We start from the raw sequence: 19,738 nt of genomic DNA on the forward strand, positions 1-19,738 counted from the left end.
CTGTAGCAACTATTTTAAATTTTACAGAGCTTAATGAGTTCCAGTGAGATCTTTTACACTTTATTAAGATCCAGAAGCTAAGAATTTTCCCCAAACCTGTCCCTACACTCTCACCATAACTACCCCATGGGACACTGGTTCCACAGAGACAACCTAACACTGTCAGAAAGTACAACTGTATATAATCTTACCATAACAGTAGCTGTCCTCTTCACTGCTGCAGTATTCTTTACAATAGGGATCCCCTGCCTAAGGCAGTTTGATATTCGGCCAGTACACCAAAGTGTTTAGGTTCTAATGGGTATGATGTATGTGACATGTATGTTCCCCATGCACGCTGTAGGGCATAAAGATGACATCCGGACGTACCATTTTCAGAACTGAAAAGCCTCAGTAGGAATGACAGTCCAAGGTTATAAGTAGGTAGCAAGCTCATTCAGAAGGAAAAAGAACCAGGGGGAGGAGAGAGGGAGCAAATAATGCAGTAGTGAAGACAAGGTCGTCTACTGTTACGGTAAGATTTTATATAACTGTACTACGTCCTTACATATCACAGCTGCAGTATTCTTTACAATAGGGAGAGAGTGCAAAAGCTCAGGAAGAAGCCTGGGAGGAAGAAAGACCAACAGAGCCTTGGAGAATGGCCCTGGCAAAGCTAGGTCTGGCCCTAGAAATCACATCCAACTTATAGTGTTTAGTAAAGGTATGCACAGAAGTCCAGGTAGGTGCCTCTAGAATAGAGTCAGTATCCAAACCACTGAAAAAACGCACAAGAAGAAGCCACAGCCTTAGTAGAATGAGCCTTAACAGAAGAAGGAAAAGGCTCTTCCCAGGAAAATAATAGCAAAAAGAAATGGATTTAGATATCCAAGAAGAAATGGTTTGCTTGGAAACAGCGAAACCCAAAGACCTAGGATGAAAAGAAACAAAAGGCTGTACAGATTTACGAAAATCTTTAGTCTTCTCCAAAAAATATCTGACTTGTCTATGCAAATCAAGTTGTGCAAAACCTTGTCACTAGTAGGCTGTGGAGAAGGGAAAAAGTGGGCAAATGAATACACTGATTAAGAGACAACTCATTAACTGCTTTGGGCATAAAAGGGATAGCCTGTCCTTATGAAAAAATAAAAAAGGAGGAATAGCGATAAGGGCCTGCAGCTCAGACAACCATCCGGCAGAAGTAAGGGCCAAAAGAAGAACAGTCTTCCAAGAACATAAGGAAGCTGATGCAGCAGGCTCAAAAGTAGCCCGAGTCAACTTTCATAAAACAAAATAAAGGTCCCAGGAAGGAGGGACATGCTTCCTGTGAGGCCTAATGTGAAGGATGCATTTAAGAAATTGCTTGGCCTCAAATCTAGAGGCTAAAGGGGGAGTCAAAGGCAGACAAGAAGACATAGCTGATAGGTGGGCCTTAACAGAAGAATATGTCAACCCAGCGCTGAACAATTTACATGAATTATACAGATCATCCACAGTAAATGGATCCAAGTTACGAGAAAAGGCACCGAACAGAAAACATCTTCCATTTGGATAAGCAAAATTTCCTAGTAGTGGGTTTCCTGGCCTCTTGCAGGACCCAAAGCATGTCCTTAGAAAAAAGGTATCTGTAGGGGATCAAACCCCTATTATCCACAATGTCAGATGAAGAGCAGACAGATGGGGATGGATGAGAGATCCTTTGTCATGTGTGAGTAGGTCCACCCTTTGAGGTAACTTGTGATGACTGCCCTTGGCTAGATCCAGAAGAAAAGGGAACCAATGCTATCTGGGACAAAAGGGAGTCACCAACAAGATTTTGGGAGCATCCTGTTTTATCTTGAACAGGACGTTTGGAATAAGAGGAAGGGGAGGAGAGGCATAAAGAAACATCCCCTTGCAAAAAAAAGGAGAGCATCCACCTTCTATGCCAGAAGGTATGGGACTCTGGCACATAATAGAGGAAGTTGTCTGTTTAGAGAGCAGGCAAAGAGATCTACTTAAGGAGTACCACACTGGTGGACCCTGTGAAGCATCCACTAGTGAGATTGTGCTATGGACCTGCTCAAAGAATCTGCCACTATGTTCTGATCTGTGGGAATGTAAACTGCCTGAACAATCACCTGATACTGGACAGCCATATTCCAAACTTGAAGGGTTTATCTGCATAGGAGATAAGACCTTGTCCCCCCTCGCTTGTTGACATTGTTGAGGTATTGTCTGTGAGAGTCCTGAGGGACTCTGGAAGGAAAAGAGAATGAAAAGCCTGAAGAGCCAGAAGAGGAGCTCCCATCTCTTTGACATTGTTGTCTTTCTTTTGTCGAAGAGACGAAAGGCCCTGCACTTTTAGAGGACCGAAGGAGGCCCCACACCCCAAGTCTGAGGCATTTGTGAAGATTTCCTGAGAGGGGATTGGAGATTGAAAAGGAAGCCCTGGGTTGAGGGACAACTGACAAATTCACTTCTGAAGTTCCAGCTGAGGCATGGAAACAGAGGAAGCAGAAAATCTAAAGGATGAGAATGCTGAAGCCAAACTGACTTTAGAAATCACTGAAGCTTTCTCGTGTGGAGTTTAGCTAGAGGGAGCATAGGAATGGTGGAAGCCATGAAACCCAGAGCCCTGAGAAACTCCCTGGCTGTAACTGAAGCCACAGGAAGAAAGAACTGAAAAAAAGCAATCGGTGTTAAAGCCTTGGGAGGAGGCAGGGATGTCAGCACTGGAAATGTCTCCATCCTGCAACCCAGAAACACATGATCCTGTGAAGGAGTCAGGAATGACTTTTGGAAATGTACTATGAACCCCAGGTTTTGCAGGAGAGAGAGATAGTAAAGTGTAGATGCTGAAGTAATACCTTTAGAGAGGAGGCCGGAATCACCAGGTCATCCAGATAAGGAAAGACCTATATCCTCCTTAACCTACAGAAAGCAATCACAGGATCGAGGTATTTGGTGAAGACCCTTGAGGCAGTAGAGAGGCCAAAGCACAAAGCAGAGAACTGAAAATGCCAGGAAGCAACAGAGAAATGTAAAAACTTCCTGAAAATGGGAGAATAGGGATGTGAAGATAAGCATCCACGGAAACTAGAAAAGCATGAGGAAGCAGCAGAGAAAAGAAGGTTAAAGGGACAGCATCCGAAAGGAAGGGACCTTCAAAAAGGTATTTAGTTGAGAAAGATCCAGAATGTGGGGTGGTCATGAATATTCTAGAATAAAACTCCTTCCCAGTTTGAGGAGCTGGAACTTCTTGAATTGTTCCTTGAACCAACAGGCCCTGAAGCACCTCTGGAAAAAAGGGAAGTTGTTCCTGAGTCAGCTAAGGAATGCTGAAAGAGGTGGGAAGAGATTTTCAAACCATGTAATGACCCTGCCAAATAATGGAAAGAACCCAGGAGTCTTGGATGATTTTTAACCAAAAACAAAGGGACAGGGGAAAGTCACAGAGAAAGAGGAATGTGGCTGAGAGGAACAGGGCAAGGACAGTCAGACAGCACCTGGTCTGTCAGGAAAAGGAGGCTTCTGAGTAAGAGGAGTTTGGGGACCCTTACCAGGGGGAGCCCTTCTATCACCCTTTTTACCTTTGGGGGATGGTGATACTGTCTATTGACAAAGGCAGGCTTGTTAGGGTAATTCCTCTCAAACCTGGGAACAGGTGAAACCAAAATATGCTTCAATTCCTGTTAGGTCTTAATGTTTTCTTGCAGGAACTTACACAACTCCACTGCAGCAGCACCAAACAAATATTTATTTAACAAGGAAGCATCCATCACTTTAGCCTTGATATCTTCAGACAAAGGTTGACGTCTGAGGCAGAAATACCTCCTCAGAATAGATCCAAAAGCATCAGCCCTTGATGAAGCATTAGTTGCACCACAGCTGCATTCAATGGAATGGTGAGAAACATGGGAGCAAGGCAAAATCAGAGGTCTTCTCTTCAAGAAGATATGAAATTGCTTGACAGGTCTGAGAGAGAAGAGCCAAGGCATACCTGATCATATGTGTCTGATAGTTCACTGCTCTAAAGGCTAGGGTAGCAAAGGTTTATACCTTCTTACCTAGCCTCTCCATGGTTCTGCTATCCTTATTACATTGAAGAAACTTAGTAGAGGGCAATAATTTGGAGAGCTTTTCAAAAGCAAATGACACCACAGAGGGGTCAGCAGAGGGACACATAAAAAAACTTGAAGTCCTCAGGCACTTTATAAAACCTACCAGTTTTTTTGGGAGCAGGGAGTTGGGAATCAGGAGCATGAGAAGCAGTGGAAAAAGCGTCCAGCAAGGCAGCAAGAGAAGAAGGAACAGCAAAGGGGCTAGGAGGCTCCATCTGTAGAAGCACATAGTACCTCTTCTGGGCATCAGACACCTGAACACTGTCCCATTTGAAAGATTCCATCATTCTGGAAAAAGTATCACCAGGGTATGACCCTGACCTTGAGTAGCATCTTACCCTCACCAAGAATGATGCTACAGTATGACAACAAGATTATCAATTTCAACAATTGGCTTAAGTACTGGTGTCATTCAGAGGGGATCCAATGCCTGTCAGCCTGGGATGACATGCTAGACAAGCCACGATGCTTCACTAGGGACGGCATGCACCTGTCACCCCTGGGCTTTCGGATATTGGCAAAGGCTCTTGCTATCCCCATAGTGCCTTTTTCAGGCAAGGCTCAAAAGACAAACCCACCTCCATAGGTATCACAAGGGATAAGAAACTAAGCATAATGCTACTCAACGCCAGACGTCTAAACCTCAAGATGCATGCACTCTAAACTCTCCTTAGCATGGAGAACATCGACATCTGTGCAGTAACAGAAACCTGGTTCAAGGCTCTCGAGAGCATCCCAGCACTACCAGGTTATACCTCATACCATGCTTTTTGGCCCCAAAACTTGGACCGAACCACAAAAGGAGGGGGAGTAGCAATATTTGTCAAAGATACCCACACCTCCAGGTTGGTGGCACAGCATGAAGCATCAGAGACTCTCCATGTGCAACTAACAGTGGGTAAAACTGCCTTCCAGTTTATAGCCTGCTACAGACCACCCTCCCAAACCCAGGAACCCCACTCAGCCTTTCTGAGAACACTGGAAAATATGAAGGTCTCTCCAAACACCATTATATTGGGTGACTTCAACTACCCAGCCATAGACTGGGAGCATTACTCTAGCTCCAACACCCTAGCCCAAAGGTTCCTAGAATTTATAAACTCAAATGCTATGGAACAACTTGTTACCACTCCCACAAGAGGGGAAAACATACTGGACCTGATCATCACCAACATGGGGACTCTATGCTCCAGACCAGAAGTGTATCCTTCACTGGTAAGATCAGACCATAAACTAATCTCACTGGATATTCACATCCCGACCCTACCCTATGCCCAGAAAACCACAGAGAAAAACTTCTCTAAAGCAAATTTCACACTCCTCAAAACCAAGGTGGAATCTTTCAAAGCCCCCGGGCCTGTGGATAATACGGCCCAGACCACAAAATCCTTTATAAACGCATTCTATGAACACCTTCAGGAATGCATAGATCATGCAATCCCAAATAAAACCAAGACTCAATCCTCCAAAGGCAGACGTCCTGTCTGGTGGACCCCAGCCATAAACAAACTATACAATAGAAGGAGGAAGCTACTACATGACAGAGCAAAATCCCAAAAAGGGAAGGCATCTCTGATCAGTATTAGCAAAAAACTACGCAAACTCATAAAATCGTCTAAGGCCAGCTTCGAGATAAAAATTTCACAGGACACTAAGGATAATCACAAGGCTTTCTTTAGTTATGTTAGTAACCTGGGTGGGAATTCCCAGATATGCTCAGAATTAATCCAAAATGACAAAAATTACACCGAACCCAGACATTGCCAACATCCTAGCTGACAGGTTCAGCGCAAACTTCTCCCCCCCCTCCCCACCAAAAGGGCTAATATCTATCCCAGCAGAGTGCTGCCCCCCTGACATCTCAGATGCTCAGGTAAGAGCTGCCCTCTCCAAAGCAAGAAAAACAGCATCAATGGGACCAGATGGTGTCCCGGGCTGCATCCTACATGAACTCCAAGAAGAGCTAAACCCAAACCTAAAACTACTGTTCAATCTCAGCCTTACTACAGGATATGTACCCAAAAAGTGGCGTACAGCAACAGTGGTCCCTCTCCACAAAGGTGGTGCCTCAACGGATCCTGGAAACTATTGCCCCATAAGTCTCACTAGCTTGGTCTGCAAAGCTATGGAAAGGATCATCATGGACCTTATAAATAAAGATATTGGGGACCTGCAGACACTGGATCCTACCCAGTTCGGCTTTGTTAAGGGCAGATCCTGCCTCTTAAACCTGGTCGATTTCTTTGAAACAGTCACGAAGGCCATTGACAAGGGGAAGGTGGTCCACACAGCCTACCTGGACCTCACAAAAGCCTTCGATACAATACCCCACTCGGGCATTATAGATAAGCTCACCAGCTTAAATATAAACCCCTATGTCACTAGATGGGTTGCAAACTGGCTCAAGGACAGAACCCACATGGTTAGAATTGCTGGAGCCACGTCAGACTCCAAACCAGTTACAAGTGGCATCCCACAAGGCTCAGTCTTGGGACCTCTCTTGTTCGGTATATATTTCTCGGAGGTACAGGCCAACATGGAAGAACTGTGGCTGACCAAGTTCGCAGATGACTGCAAACTGGGCGCCATAATAGACTCTCCAGCCGACACAAGCATCCTCCAAAAGGGCCTCATAGAAACAGACAACTGGTGCCAGAGCCATGGCCTCAAGCTAAACGCCAAAAAGTGTATAGTCATCCCCTTTGGCAAAAAATTACCACATAGGTGGTAATCCATTAAGTACAGAAGAAGTAATTAGGGACCTGGGGACCCAAGTTGATAGCAATCTCTCATTTGACAACCACGTGGCCAAAGTGGTTAGAAAAACATTTTATATAGCCCACCTAATCATGAAGGGATTCACATCTAGATCAGGGGAGGTCATCGTGCCTCTTTACTCATCCCTCATCAGGCCCATAATTGAGTACAATGCCCCTTTTGGGATGTACCTTACCAGACACCTGCAGCAACTGGAAAGACCCCAAAAGTACCTCACCAAGAGGATCAAGGGGCTCAAACAGATGCCGTATGCTGCCCGGTTAAAGAAACTCCAGCTCTACTCAGTGGCATACCGCCTGCTCAGAGGCGATCTGTGCCTGACGTATAAAGCCATGTCCAACTCGGAATTAATGGACATGCTGCACCTCAGAAAAACCAAATCCCATCGAGCTACGCGCTCGAGAGACTTGAACCTCAGCACTGAAATAAATAGGACATGCTGGAGGGACAGATTCATAACCCAGAGGCTCCCTTCACTCTGGAATAAAATCCCAGTCCAGGTTAGGCAGAGTCCCTCATTGACTCTCTTCAAGAGGAATCTTGATGAGTGGATGGAAGATCGTAGGTTTACCCCGGGTATCACTTCTGTGTCACTGTTAGACAGAGGCACAGTATACTAACCTCGAAAAAGGGCATAGCAAAATTAATTTAAAATGGGTGGCGAAAGCCATACACACTCTGGCTAGGCTTATAAATGCCCTAGGGCAGATAGCCTAGTATGAACCTATGAACCTAAAAGAAATCTCCTCAAAAGGAGAGTCAGGACTGACAGACTCTTTTACCTCATAACCACAGTCTAATGGAATCAGTATCATCAGCAGAGGAATCCTGCTCCCTACGTCTCTTAAGAGGGGTCGAAGACCAAGGAGGAGCAGGAACAGAAACCCCCTGTGGAGGCTTCCGAGCCATAAGTGCATTAAACAGTCCTTCAGAGAAGTTTGCCATTGACTTTGAAGATCCTTAGTAGTAGACGAAATGTGTTTAGTCTTCTGCTTCTTTTTAAGTGGAACTTCAGCCTTGAAAAATTTAGAAGGTTCTGACTCCTGAAGACACTCTATAATGGTAATGGAAGTCTCTTCCATAATTAATATCTGAGGAACCTTCCTAGGTCCTTTGGTAATAACCAGCAGTGGTTCCCCCTATACACCTGAAGCAGACATCTGCAAAGCCTTCATGGACATGAGTGGAGTCAGATCCATGCCAGCCTCTGAAGCGGTCATGGCAGAGGAATCCAAGAAAGAAACCGGATGATCGTCCAGGCTGTCACCAGCCTCAACAGAGATGTCCAGTGGAGGTGGTACAGCCGAAGAATCTGACAGAGTTTTCCTGGTCTTTTTCTTCACAGACAGCTGACACTCGGGCCAGGAAGATTCTTCCACAGTGTCTTTTAGACAACAGTTTAAGTCATTGGTTCTTGAAGTACACTGCAAGGTAAAAAAGCCAAGTACGCAATGTCTTATGGATGAAAGCTTGACAAATCTCACAAGACATAGTTGTGGGAAGCTCCTAAACAGAACAAGCACTGCTCAAGATGGTCTTTATGGGGAATCTGTTTCCCGCACTGGTATTTCCCCCTTTCTGGATGACATGAAACCAACAACCAGAAACAAGGTAAAACAAAGATAAGAAAATCAAGAAACCCCAATGGGACACTTATCTGAAAGAGGTTGGTAACCAGCAGACAAACGCACATTCAGACTTACGATCGAAGATTGTGTTTGAATTGGTGGCAAAGAAGTTCTGAGGATGGTAAACCGTGTTGTCACCTTTATGCCCTATGCCATGCATGGGTAGCATATATGTGACATACAGCAATCCCATTACAACCTACAGGCTTTATACTGGTTGGACATTGGTCTGCCCTAGGCAGAGGATCCCTATTCCAAAGAAAACTGCAACAGTGATATGGAAGGACATCTAATAATCATGCCTTTTCAATCCATGTCCCAAAAATCTGAGATAGCTTACCACTTGGCATTAAGAACTGTGAAGACTTTAAAGAATTTAGAGTAAAGAGAGCGACATTGACAGCATCCATGCAACTGTCCCTCCCCTTCCCAAATTCTTAAACTTAGATCAGTGCAGAACACAGAAACAGAAAAACACAGGAACAGTGTTAGGCAAGAGATCACAGGAACCATAAGATAACTAGCAATATACATATCTATGCAGACAAACCTATAAATTCTTGCTACCTTTATGCCCTCCAAACCGAGTAAGGCCGTACATAACTCTGGTAATTTTGCGTCTATCCTTCCAATCACAACAACTACAATTAAGAGTAGTCAAAGTGGCACTCTGCCTAATCTGTAGTGGTAACATTCCACTGTCTGGGAACTTGTTGACTTAAGAAACCATCTGTTCAACAAATTTTGTTTATTTATTGGTATAGACACAAGTCTCTAGTCTGAGTGTATGGTATAGCAACTAGTTAAGTCCTTTATGGCTTAAAATGTAAGTCACAGCTCACCTTGGATCATATGACAGACTAGTAGGTATAATGAATGTCATGCTAATCTACTGGCATAGTTTAAGGATTTTAAGGTCTCTCATTTTTTTGGTCATACATCTCTGGGGCCCTTCCATTTGAGCAATATGCCTGAATCTGTATGCACCGGCACTGTATCTAACAACTGGTCTGATATAGGAAGAAGTAAAGTGTTATTAAGTCTCTCTGGATTTTGAGAATATTCCCTTGGAAATGATCTGGACCATTTAATTTCCTGATCATGCAAGAAACACAATGGTCAAATGAAAAGCAGAGTTATCGTTATAAGTGTGCAGGTCTTTATGACAAGTCTGTCTGAAGGGGATCACTATTCATAATATCTGAGCTTTTCTGCTCAGTGCTACTACACTGCATTTTTTACATGTAGCCCAAAATAATTTTTGTTACACCAAGTATGTTAATATTCTATCCCTTGCTGAAGCTGCTTAGTATCAGTGCTTGAGCCGGTAAAAGTGCCCAAATACATCTCTGATCCAAAAACTGTAACAAATAAAAAATTGTAGCTCTGTGGTATTAAGCTCCTTTAATCCACAATGCATCATGTTATATAATAGTCGTTTTTCCTTTTCATAGTAATCCCTGATTAGTACTTTAAATGACTACAGTTTATTTCAACTTTAAATAACAATCCAATAGTTAATGAAAAAGGTGCTGAACATAAAAACGTCAAACAGTACAACTTATTAATCAATGAAAACTAAGTTACTATTGAAAAAACATAAACATGAAGACATTAGCAAGACTATGAGCTAGGTTGGAATGAATCTTTATTTAAAGATATACTTAAATATGACAAAGAGGGGGTGTGACTGCCCTTTGTCAAGATTACTAGGCCGTTGATAATTTTAAAACACTGCAGTAATTTAACCAATGAATATAAATTTGTTGAATCATACTGATGAAGCTGAGCTTAAAGGTTCATGAGTTTAACTCTTTCTAAATGGTTAACAATGCAAAACTTCAGCCATGCCAATATGATAAAAATTTATAAATCGTTATGTGTATCAGCATTAGCTGCAAGGATATTAAGAATGTTGTTGAACTACTTTCATTCCTGTATTACCAGACCTTTAACTTTAGGGTTAGTATATAATAAAGACCAAATGAACTTAGTGTTTTGTGCAGAATAAACATACTTTTATACAATAATCACTGCATAACATATAATAACTGTATATATATTGCTGGGTGTGTTTGGTATGTTGTGCAACATGTCTTACTCAGGCAATGATTAAAAGGAGTCCTCTAGGATCATTACCCCAGTTAACAACCAACAAGTGGAGAAACAAACCTGAAAAAAGCATGTATCATTCAAAAGTACAACTCAGCCGACATGGAATGCTGTTTGCCTTTCTGGAAGCAATGTAAACTACAGGGCTTACCTTGCTCATTTCTTTGTGAAAGTTTTCTTCTAGGCCAGCAATGCTCTGGAATGTGTTGACATAAAAACCAACACGACTGTCAAAACAAGAAAGACGGTATACTGTAAGAAGTTGAAATATATCTCTTAAACACACAAAAAATATAAAGCAGATATCTAAATCTCACATCTAACTAGAGTGCCTAATAAAACAGTATTTGGTATTTCATACATGCTAAAGATCATGTAGTGAAGTGACACAGCAGAATTTGTCACAATTTCCTACATTTTTGAAATTGTATGTTTCCATGAGTTCAGGTGTGCCATACCTGCTATGACAAACTACATAATAAATCAGCAAAAAATTACTCCATGAGCATAGTACTGAAATCTTATTATCATAGTTTACACATTTGTTTAATGCAGTCAGAAGGTAGCTTCAATGGATTTTTTATAACTTGAGTTATTTATTTATTTGCAGTACAAAATAGTAAACCTTTCTTTAAAAGATTGTCCTAATATTTGTGTGCAGTCTGACTACAGTTGAAATATTAATACGGGCAAATGATGAAAAAAAAGAAGTTATGTACTAACAATAACATTCCATATGTGTTGCCCATTTTCATTCTTCCTTAACAATTGGGCTCGGATACGACTCAGCTGCTTTTTTACAGCTCGTGGTCACATGAAACTCTTGAGTTTCTCCCTTACCCATAATGCTCTCTTTCCCTAACCAACCTCAGATCTTGTTTGCTGGCCTTACAGCTTCATAGAAGTATTAGAACAGCAGTATGAGGAACCAAAACCTGGAGCTCAAAAGATGGAACACTGGTTCCCTTATAACCTTCTCGTTCTTCCAGAAGTTAGTACCTAAAAGGTAGGGGGTTGGTGGGAGGGGAACTGAGGAAGAATGAAAATGGACAACACAGATGAAATGTTATAATACGTACATAACTTCTTTGGGTTCCTATCACATAGCCAGACTTGTACAAGTTCGAACCCCATATGGTCGAGACCATAAGTTCAAACTTGTACAATTTCGAGTGTTTAAACGGAAATCTCCATAAGGGGAGGTTTCCGTTCACTTCAATGTGGTGCGATCTCGGAGTTGGTATATTTAAGTAGCAGGGGTGTGGGGGTGCAGGGGGGCTTGCCCCCTGCTTACAACAGTTTATTTTGTTTTTACTTCTTTTTTATTTTTTTTTCACTAGTCGAATTTTTGTACCTTCGAAGGGAATGGTTCGAACATTCTGTGTTCGAAATTATAAAACTTTGACTATGTGATATAGACCCACTTCTTTATATGATGTTGTCAATTCTCATTCATTCCTCAACAATTGGGACAGAGCCTCCAGCTACCTGAATTCCCGGGAGGACTCTAAGGAAGGATATTCCTGAGTACTGCTGAGCTGAAGGCTGCTCTTCCCCTTGAGACCAGATCCAATTTGTAATGAGCAATAAAGGTATGACGAATAGCCCAGCTTACAGCCACAAAGATATTGTCCATGGAAGACCTGGCTAAAAATACTGATGATTTTGCCATGGACCTGGCAAAGACAAGCCCAATCTGTCATAAACAAAGGATGTAAAATCAGTCAACTATTTGACTAAAGTTACTTTTGAAACTGGCTTGCCCAATTTCAAATCCGCAAAAGAAATAAACAGTTGATCTGTTCCCCCGAAATTCTTTGCTCTATGCAAACAGAAACATAACTGCCTGTGAACGTCCTACAAATGAAACATGTATTCTCCTTTGTTTGCGAAATATAGAAAGAAAATTGGAAGATTAATGGACTGACTGATGCTGGATTCTGATACCACCTTAGGAAGAAAGAAGGGTTGGTTCAAAGTGCTACCCTATCTCTATGGAATATTAGATAAGGAAGCTTAGAAGATAAGACTTGAAGTTCAGAAAGTCTTTGAGCAGAGGTTATAGCTACCAAGAAGACAGTCTTCCAGGATAAAAACTTTAGTTCACATTTTGCTGATGGTTAAAAAGGAAATTGAGTCAAGGTTTGCAATACCCACTTTAAATCCCATGGTAGAGTTGGATCTTTAAAAGATGGTCTCAGAAGAAGGGTACTCTTCATAAAAGCTTTACAATGTTTTGAGGAAGCTAAGGTGAAACTGGTAATTCCTATATGAAAATTGGAACTGTCAGCTAATTGTATTTTAGCAGTAAGGAACTAGACCCTTCATTAAATATTTTAGCTAGAAACTCAAGAACTTTATGTATTGGTGCTGAAAAAGGGTCAGTATCTTCCTGCTGCGCCCAACAAACAAATCTATTCCATTTACTTCCATAAATCTTCCTAGTGGAAGCCTTAAGGGAAGATAAAAGAATACAATGAACAGGGCAGGACAAAGTAGGCTGTCTGGCAAGCAATGGAAGTGGAAAAACCATACCATTAACTTTAAGCCTGAAATGTCCAGGTGAATCATGTCTGACAGGAGATCTGGAATTAGATCCAGAATCCATGCAGAGTAAACTAGGGGAGGCCAAAGAAAGGGAAACTAAATCTAATGAGGCCAATAAGTGGCAATGAGGATGAATTTGCTTTTCAACAGAGATGTTTCTGGAGAAACTTGGGGATTAAGGCAGTTGGGGAATATGCAGGAGGAGACCGGGGGTATATGCAGGAGGAGACTGAAAGAGAGCAACTTCAGTGATTCCCCCAGTGGGAGGATCAGGGCAAAGAACCTGCTGCATTTGCTGTTGAGGGGAGATGCAAAGAGTCACAGTAAAGTTGACTCCACTGGCGAAATATCTTTTCTGCAACTCTCCTGTTGAGAGACCACTCGAGAGGTAACAAAATGGACCTGCTCAACTTGACTGCTGTCACTTTGGATTTCCCCAGAATGTGAGTTACTATCAAAAATCAACTGGATGAGATCAGCCATTGCCACACTCTCAGAGCCTCTCGACATAAGGGATAAGATTTGGTCCCTCCTTGTTTGTTGATGTACCATACACTGACATATTGTCCATTTGAATTGCAATAGTCCTGGAAGGGAGATAGTCTTGAAAGGCCTGCAGTGTTAGGAGTACTGCTCTCATTTCCAGGACACTGACATGCATGCTGGTCATTTCGGGGGACCAAGTGTCTTGGACTGTCTTTCCCAAGAAGTGCCCCCCCCCCACCCAATCTGGGAAATTTCTGTGGTCACTATGGCTTAAGCCTGAGGAAGAATGAAGGGATGACCTTTTAAAATCTGATCTGAGTGAATCCACCACAAGAGGTTCTTTTTGCAAGCCTGAGTTAATTTGATTTGGGTGGACAAAGGTTGATCCAGAATGGACCACTGAGTTGCTAAGGTCCATTGAGAATTATCAAATGGTATCTTGCTAGTGGACCTAGAACTATTGAGTGGACATTGACCCCAAGGTCTGCAGAATCAATCAAGCTGATAAAGAATTTTGAATTATCTTTTTGACTTGAAACTGAATAGTTTGTACCTTTGACAAGGGAAGAGAGGGGGAAGAGAGGCTATCACTAATGCTGTGTTGAAGAAGGCCCCTATGAACAATGACTGGCTCCCAGCCAGAGGAGTAGGTATTTCCTGGATCATCTGTTAAGTTTTATGTGATAGTAGGCATCCAGCAGATCTGTTGAGCACAGCCAGTCATCCTTGTGCAAGTAGAGCAATATGGACTGAACTGTGACCATTTGGAACTTTGTATAGTGAACTGATTTGTTCAGATATCAAACTGGTCTCCAGTCCCCTGCTTTCTTTGACACTAAAAAGAATGTTGAGTAAGTTCCAGACTCTTTCTGGTCTGGGGGAACCTCCTGGATGACTCTTTTTTTTCTAACAGCTTTTTTATTTCTAGAGCTGTTGCTTTCCTCTGACTGGATGGAACACTGTTTACTGTTGGAGGGACAGGAAAAAGGGTATTACATAACCTCTGGAAATAATCCTCTGCACCCATGTATCTTTTGTAATGTCTAGCCAGGCTCTCTGGTGCAGAGATAAATGACCCATGACTGCCTCCAGAGGTGGGCAATTGGGCAATTGGGCCTCCTTTCAGGAGTGCTGATAAGGTCTGTCAGAGAAGAAATCTCTACATCCCTGGTTTTGCCGGCCTCCTCTGCCACACAGACTGCAACTTCCATTTGAGTTTCCCCCTCTACCTCTCAGAGAACTATCTCTACATGGATCTTGGAAAGGACTCTGGGACTTGGAACCACATCTTTCAGCCACCTCGCTGATTCCTACAGAAGGATCTTTGACGGGTCAAAAAATGTACACCCACTGCAGACAGGGTCTTACCATCTTGCTCACACCTGGAGAGTGTGTCCTTTACCTTAGGGCCAAATAGTGAATTCCATCACAAGGTGCACTGATGAAGGAAGACTTGAAGAGCTCCATAAAATCACACAAATACATCCGGGCTTGGCTCCTAATTGAAATGTCAGAATCCACTGAGGTACTTTCAACTGCATATGAAATAAGCCTCATGGATGAATTCATGATCAGCTGTAGGGTAGCCAACTGTGAGGCACTAGAACTCTTTGCCATGGAAGTACTAGTCACACAGAGAGATTTGGTGAGTTCTGTAATCACATCTCTCTGCAAGTGGCCTGTCTGAAGTATATACACACTTCCAAAATCCATCCAATGCCCTGGACTCCCTGTTAAGGGGATGGACCGATGAAATCTGTTCTGCAAGTTCTGTCTTATTGGCTGCCTATATGATCATGGTATCTACTGGTACTCCCTTGCTCCAAAACTTTTTTCCTTGGTGCCAGGATCCTGACTGGTCTCTTAGGGATCAGCTCAACAGTGTTGGGTTCCTTCCACATTTGCCTAGAGATCAAATCAACGAGCTCATCTGCGGGCAGAGTCACCCAGGAGGAAGATGGCCCAGACCCAAAGGTTTCCAGGAACACCGATTCCTTTTGGGAAGGAGATGTCATCAGGTGGCGATCTTGGGGATCTCTCATCAAAATTGATATCTTCGGTGACCCAACTCTTGAGGAGAGTCTAAGTGTTTCTTTTTGCACTTTCTCTTTCTAAGGACTTCTTCAGTGGGATGTTCAGGAGAAGTATCAGAAGAAATAAGTATACCCTTCTGGGTAGCCTGGAGGCTTTGGGCTGGTGGTCTGTGGAGTAGAGTGATGAGGCTGAGGGCACAGAGACACATGGGATCAAGAGGGAAGATCCAAGGGGAGGTGAAACTCTCGGTCCTCCTGAAGTAGAGAACACTCTTTCCACTACCTCAAAGGCAGACTGCTCTGGGGAGATATGCTTCTGGACTGTCGACTCCCTTTAACTCGAAGGCAATCTGCCCGAGGCAGACGTTGAGGCCAAGGTGTCCAGTGCAGAGATAGTTCCAACAACTTTGAAGTTGACTCCAATAGTTTGGATCCAACAAAGATGATTCATCTCCAACACACTCAGAACCAGTGCACTAAGACAAAGTATTGGAGCCAAAGATATATAAATCTTTAGATCTGACACGGACGGTCCTGAAATACTCAGCTCCAAGGGTTCAGAAGCTAAGGGTCAGATTGGAGAAGGAGCCAAGATGGGTGGTGTAGTACTAGTACAGACCTCTGGACCTGAAGGGGTAGGAGCCATGGAGAATTCCCATCTGAATTTGTGTCGAGAGAATCCATATTGGCTTCTGTCAGGCTCTTGGAAGAATGAAAGGATGAGGCCACTGATGGGAACATGGAGTGTCAGGGTCAATCCAAAAAAAAAAGGGGAAGAGACCGGATGCAAGGAAGACGTATACCTGGTTCGAGGTAAGTGTTTTGGATCCCGGGTATAGGATCCGATGAAGTGGATCACACATCTCACACCAACAGATCCAATGATATTGTCTTTGAATGTGACTTCTTAGAAACTTTCTTATCATTGAGCCCATAAAAATGGGCTTGTAGCCTAAGATATCCCTCAAACCCTTTCTAGCCAGTAGACCCTTGAACCACTGAATTTTATACATTTATATTATGTATTTAATATATATGTTTTTAATATATGTTTAATATATGTTTTAATATATGTTTTAACATATGTGTTTTTAACTTATGAGTTTATTTATGTGTGTTTTCACAAGTCTGTTGTATGTGCTTTCATAAGCTTTGTAGAATTTAGTAAGACATTTATACTCAGACTTGTTTGAATTTGTAAGCATCACTAATTACATCAATTACACCTTGTGGTCTTTAATCAATTAAGGTGCAATGTACTATGGTATATAAAGGGATGCATTATTCATACATCTTTAAAGGTCTGAAGAAGCGTTACACCAACGCTGAAAGCTTACCTGTCTCTTTTTTTACCTGTTTGTCTTAATAAAGGACAGTCTGTGGAAGATTTGGTGAGATTTATTTGCAGCCTGGTGCACTCCTCACTTTTGGACTACATTTTGATATTTTTTCGTTTTGAGGGTGCTTTGCTTGTCAGGTAACCTTGTTTTTACCTGTTTACCAGGAAAGTCCACTGGGCCAAATGAAACCATTTTCAGTGGAAGCCTGGGGATTAAAGCTCCGCAAGACAATGAATATATTGGTGCATAACATTAAAAACATTCAGAATACATAGTAAATATAAGTAAATACATAACATTCAAAGCATTTAAAATACACACAATGTTAGAGAAGAAATAAAGAAGCAATACAATAACATAGAAAGGATGTACATATGAATTAAATACAAATATCAATTTAAGTATACATTTTAACATACATAGCTTGTAGTTATGTAATTTTATGATAAGCAGTTATTTATAAATATTTGTAATAAATAAGATAAGGATAAACAGCCAGCATGGATGGTGCAAGAGGAGTAGAAATTGGTTTACTGACAGATGGTAATTTTTTTGAAGGATGAGGTATTACTTGTGGTTCTAACAGCTATTGGGAGTGAGTGCCATAGTTTGGCAATGGAAAAAGGAATAAAGCATGCAAGCTACTCAAACAAACTGTCCCCCCCCCCCCGAAAGAAAAAAGGAGGAAGACAAGAAATTACCAACAATGGTAATTAGAGAATGCCAACAATGGTAATTGGAAAGGGAAAGACAGTACCAGCAATGGCAAAGTAAGAAAACACTACAGTAGTGTAGGATAAGGGAGGAAAAATAGAATTTATATACAAGACAAGGATAAAAAAATATAAGGTAACAAGTATTCAACTTATTAATGACTTATCTAACACTCGACAGCTCACAGCAACCACGTCTGTACACAAAGGAGGCAAATGAGATCTGTGGTTGGTTAGGGGGAATAGAGCATTATGGGTAAGGGAAGAGCTTGAGATGTTCACATGGCCACGAAATGCAAAAAAAAGCAGCTAAGTCAGATCTGAACCCAACTGCTGAGGAATGAATATAAACTGACATCAGATCATATATTTTTTTTTATCTTTCCATGAATGACTGCACCTCTCAAAGCTACCTACAGCAAAATAAGTACTCATTCCTAATTTTATTTTTTTTATCCTTGTCTGCTGTCATGGGGACAGACATCCTGACTACTTTGTAAAGCTAAATCTATCCCACAATGCACTATGAGAGCAAAGATTGTGATAAAAAGGAGCCCTACCATTTGCTCTTATTCACTCAGAATGGAACACCGCACAGATCATGTCACCGACTTGTCTGCACTGAGTTTTACAAATGTTGTTCCTACTGACGTACTGCACATTCTCTGAAGGAAGCCTGCAAAAGTGTCAAAAATTACTGAGATAAAAAGACTTTTTACAAACAGCAGTTTTGTTAGTTTCATTTCCTGGCCAATTTCATCCTCACATTTCCCCTCTCTCACATTCACAACTTGGCTAGATTCAATTAATTAGTCAACTTTGCATGATAATTGGCATCAAACAAATGACAGCCTGGTGTGCCACTAAAACTGTTCCCTCATATGTCTCTTCAATAATTCTGAATAGCATTTCCGAAGAATTTGTTCTAAAATTGCACACACATAAATCCATAATTCAGGCCAATCAATCCATTTGCACAGTAAAATATTCAACTTGAATTGCATTTTGGCTGCTCATGTGGTTATCTTTGCATAGTTCCTCTGTTCTAGCATAATGTGGACTATGGTATTTAATGCCAAGCTTTATATAACAATGAAACATTTCTCGGTTTCCTCTTAATGACTTCCCAAGCCTCTGATGTAACCCAGTACTTTCTGTTACTATTGCTTTATGTAGTTTGTCTTAGCTCTATACTTATAGCATATTTCTCATCCTTTCAATCTTAGCTTTATAATTATACATATCTTTCATCTTTTCAGTAACACACTCGTGGAGAAAGCTTCCAAATCAGACACTTTTGAAAAAAAGCAATACTACTGATTTAGTAAGTTCACAGAATAAGACTACATGAATTAGCATTCATCTTCTGAAGAAAAAAAAGAAGTCTTTAAATGCAATGAATGTCATTACTTGTTCATGAGAATCCAAAATCTTTTTCAAAAAGCATTATGGATTGTAGCATGTCAAAAAAAAAGTATAAGCCAAAATTAGGGACACTTGTGGGGTACGCTGATAAGAGATCTGACACTCCTCATGTGTTCTCCATTGCAACTACCCCAAATTAGACAGGCATGTACATACTTCAGGACATATGTAGTGAAACAGTACCAGAAGCTATAGGAGTGATACCATACTCCAAACAGGGCATTCAAACAATTTTACTCAATCTCTCCATTTGGCAATGCATAACATTCACACCACACTTAAAAAGACACACTTCCACTCCCCACAAACACAAAGGCACCCACTCCAACACAACTTTGAGGCTTTTCCCATCTCTCTGCAAAACACTGCTGTAATGGCTTTGGCAAACAAAAACAATTGATGGATGTCAGCTCAGGACTCACATCCTTACCTATTGGAAAATACATTTACTTACTTAACATTTGTTACTGGGAAATTCTGACTAGGATAGAGCCTATTTAAAGCAGAGGCCTGGGAAGAAACCCTCCAGATGCATGTCTTTGTAATGTGGGAGGACACTGGAGCACCCAGAGGAAACCCACATGAAGACAAGGA

General features: G+C 41.7%; 1 protein-coding gene across 4 annotated transcripts in view; it reads right to left on the reverse strand.

Annotated features, from left to right (window-relative positions):
• The window catches only part of BIN1 (bridging integrator 1), a 2,421,789-nt gene that overhangs the window by 787,432 nt on the left and 1,614,619 nt on the right, over positions 1–19,738 (reverse strand). For all 4 annotated transcript variants that reach the window (XM_044060666.1, XM_044060667.1, XM_044060664.1 and 1 more), the window contains one exon: positions 10,752–10,827. In XM_044060666.1, coding sequence (XP_043916601.1) covers positions 10,752–10,827 — 76 coding nt within the window. The remainder of the gene's footprint in view (positions 1–10,751; positions 10,828–19,738) is intronic.

This window comes from Protopterus annectens, chromosome 2.part0 (assembly GCF_019279795.1).
Source record: "Protopterus annectens isolate FY-2018-M chromosome 2.part0, PAN1.0, whole genome shotgun sequence".
Lineage (NCBI taxonomy): Eukaryota > Metazoa > Chordata > Ceratodontiformes > Protopteridae > Protopterus > Protopterus annectens.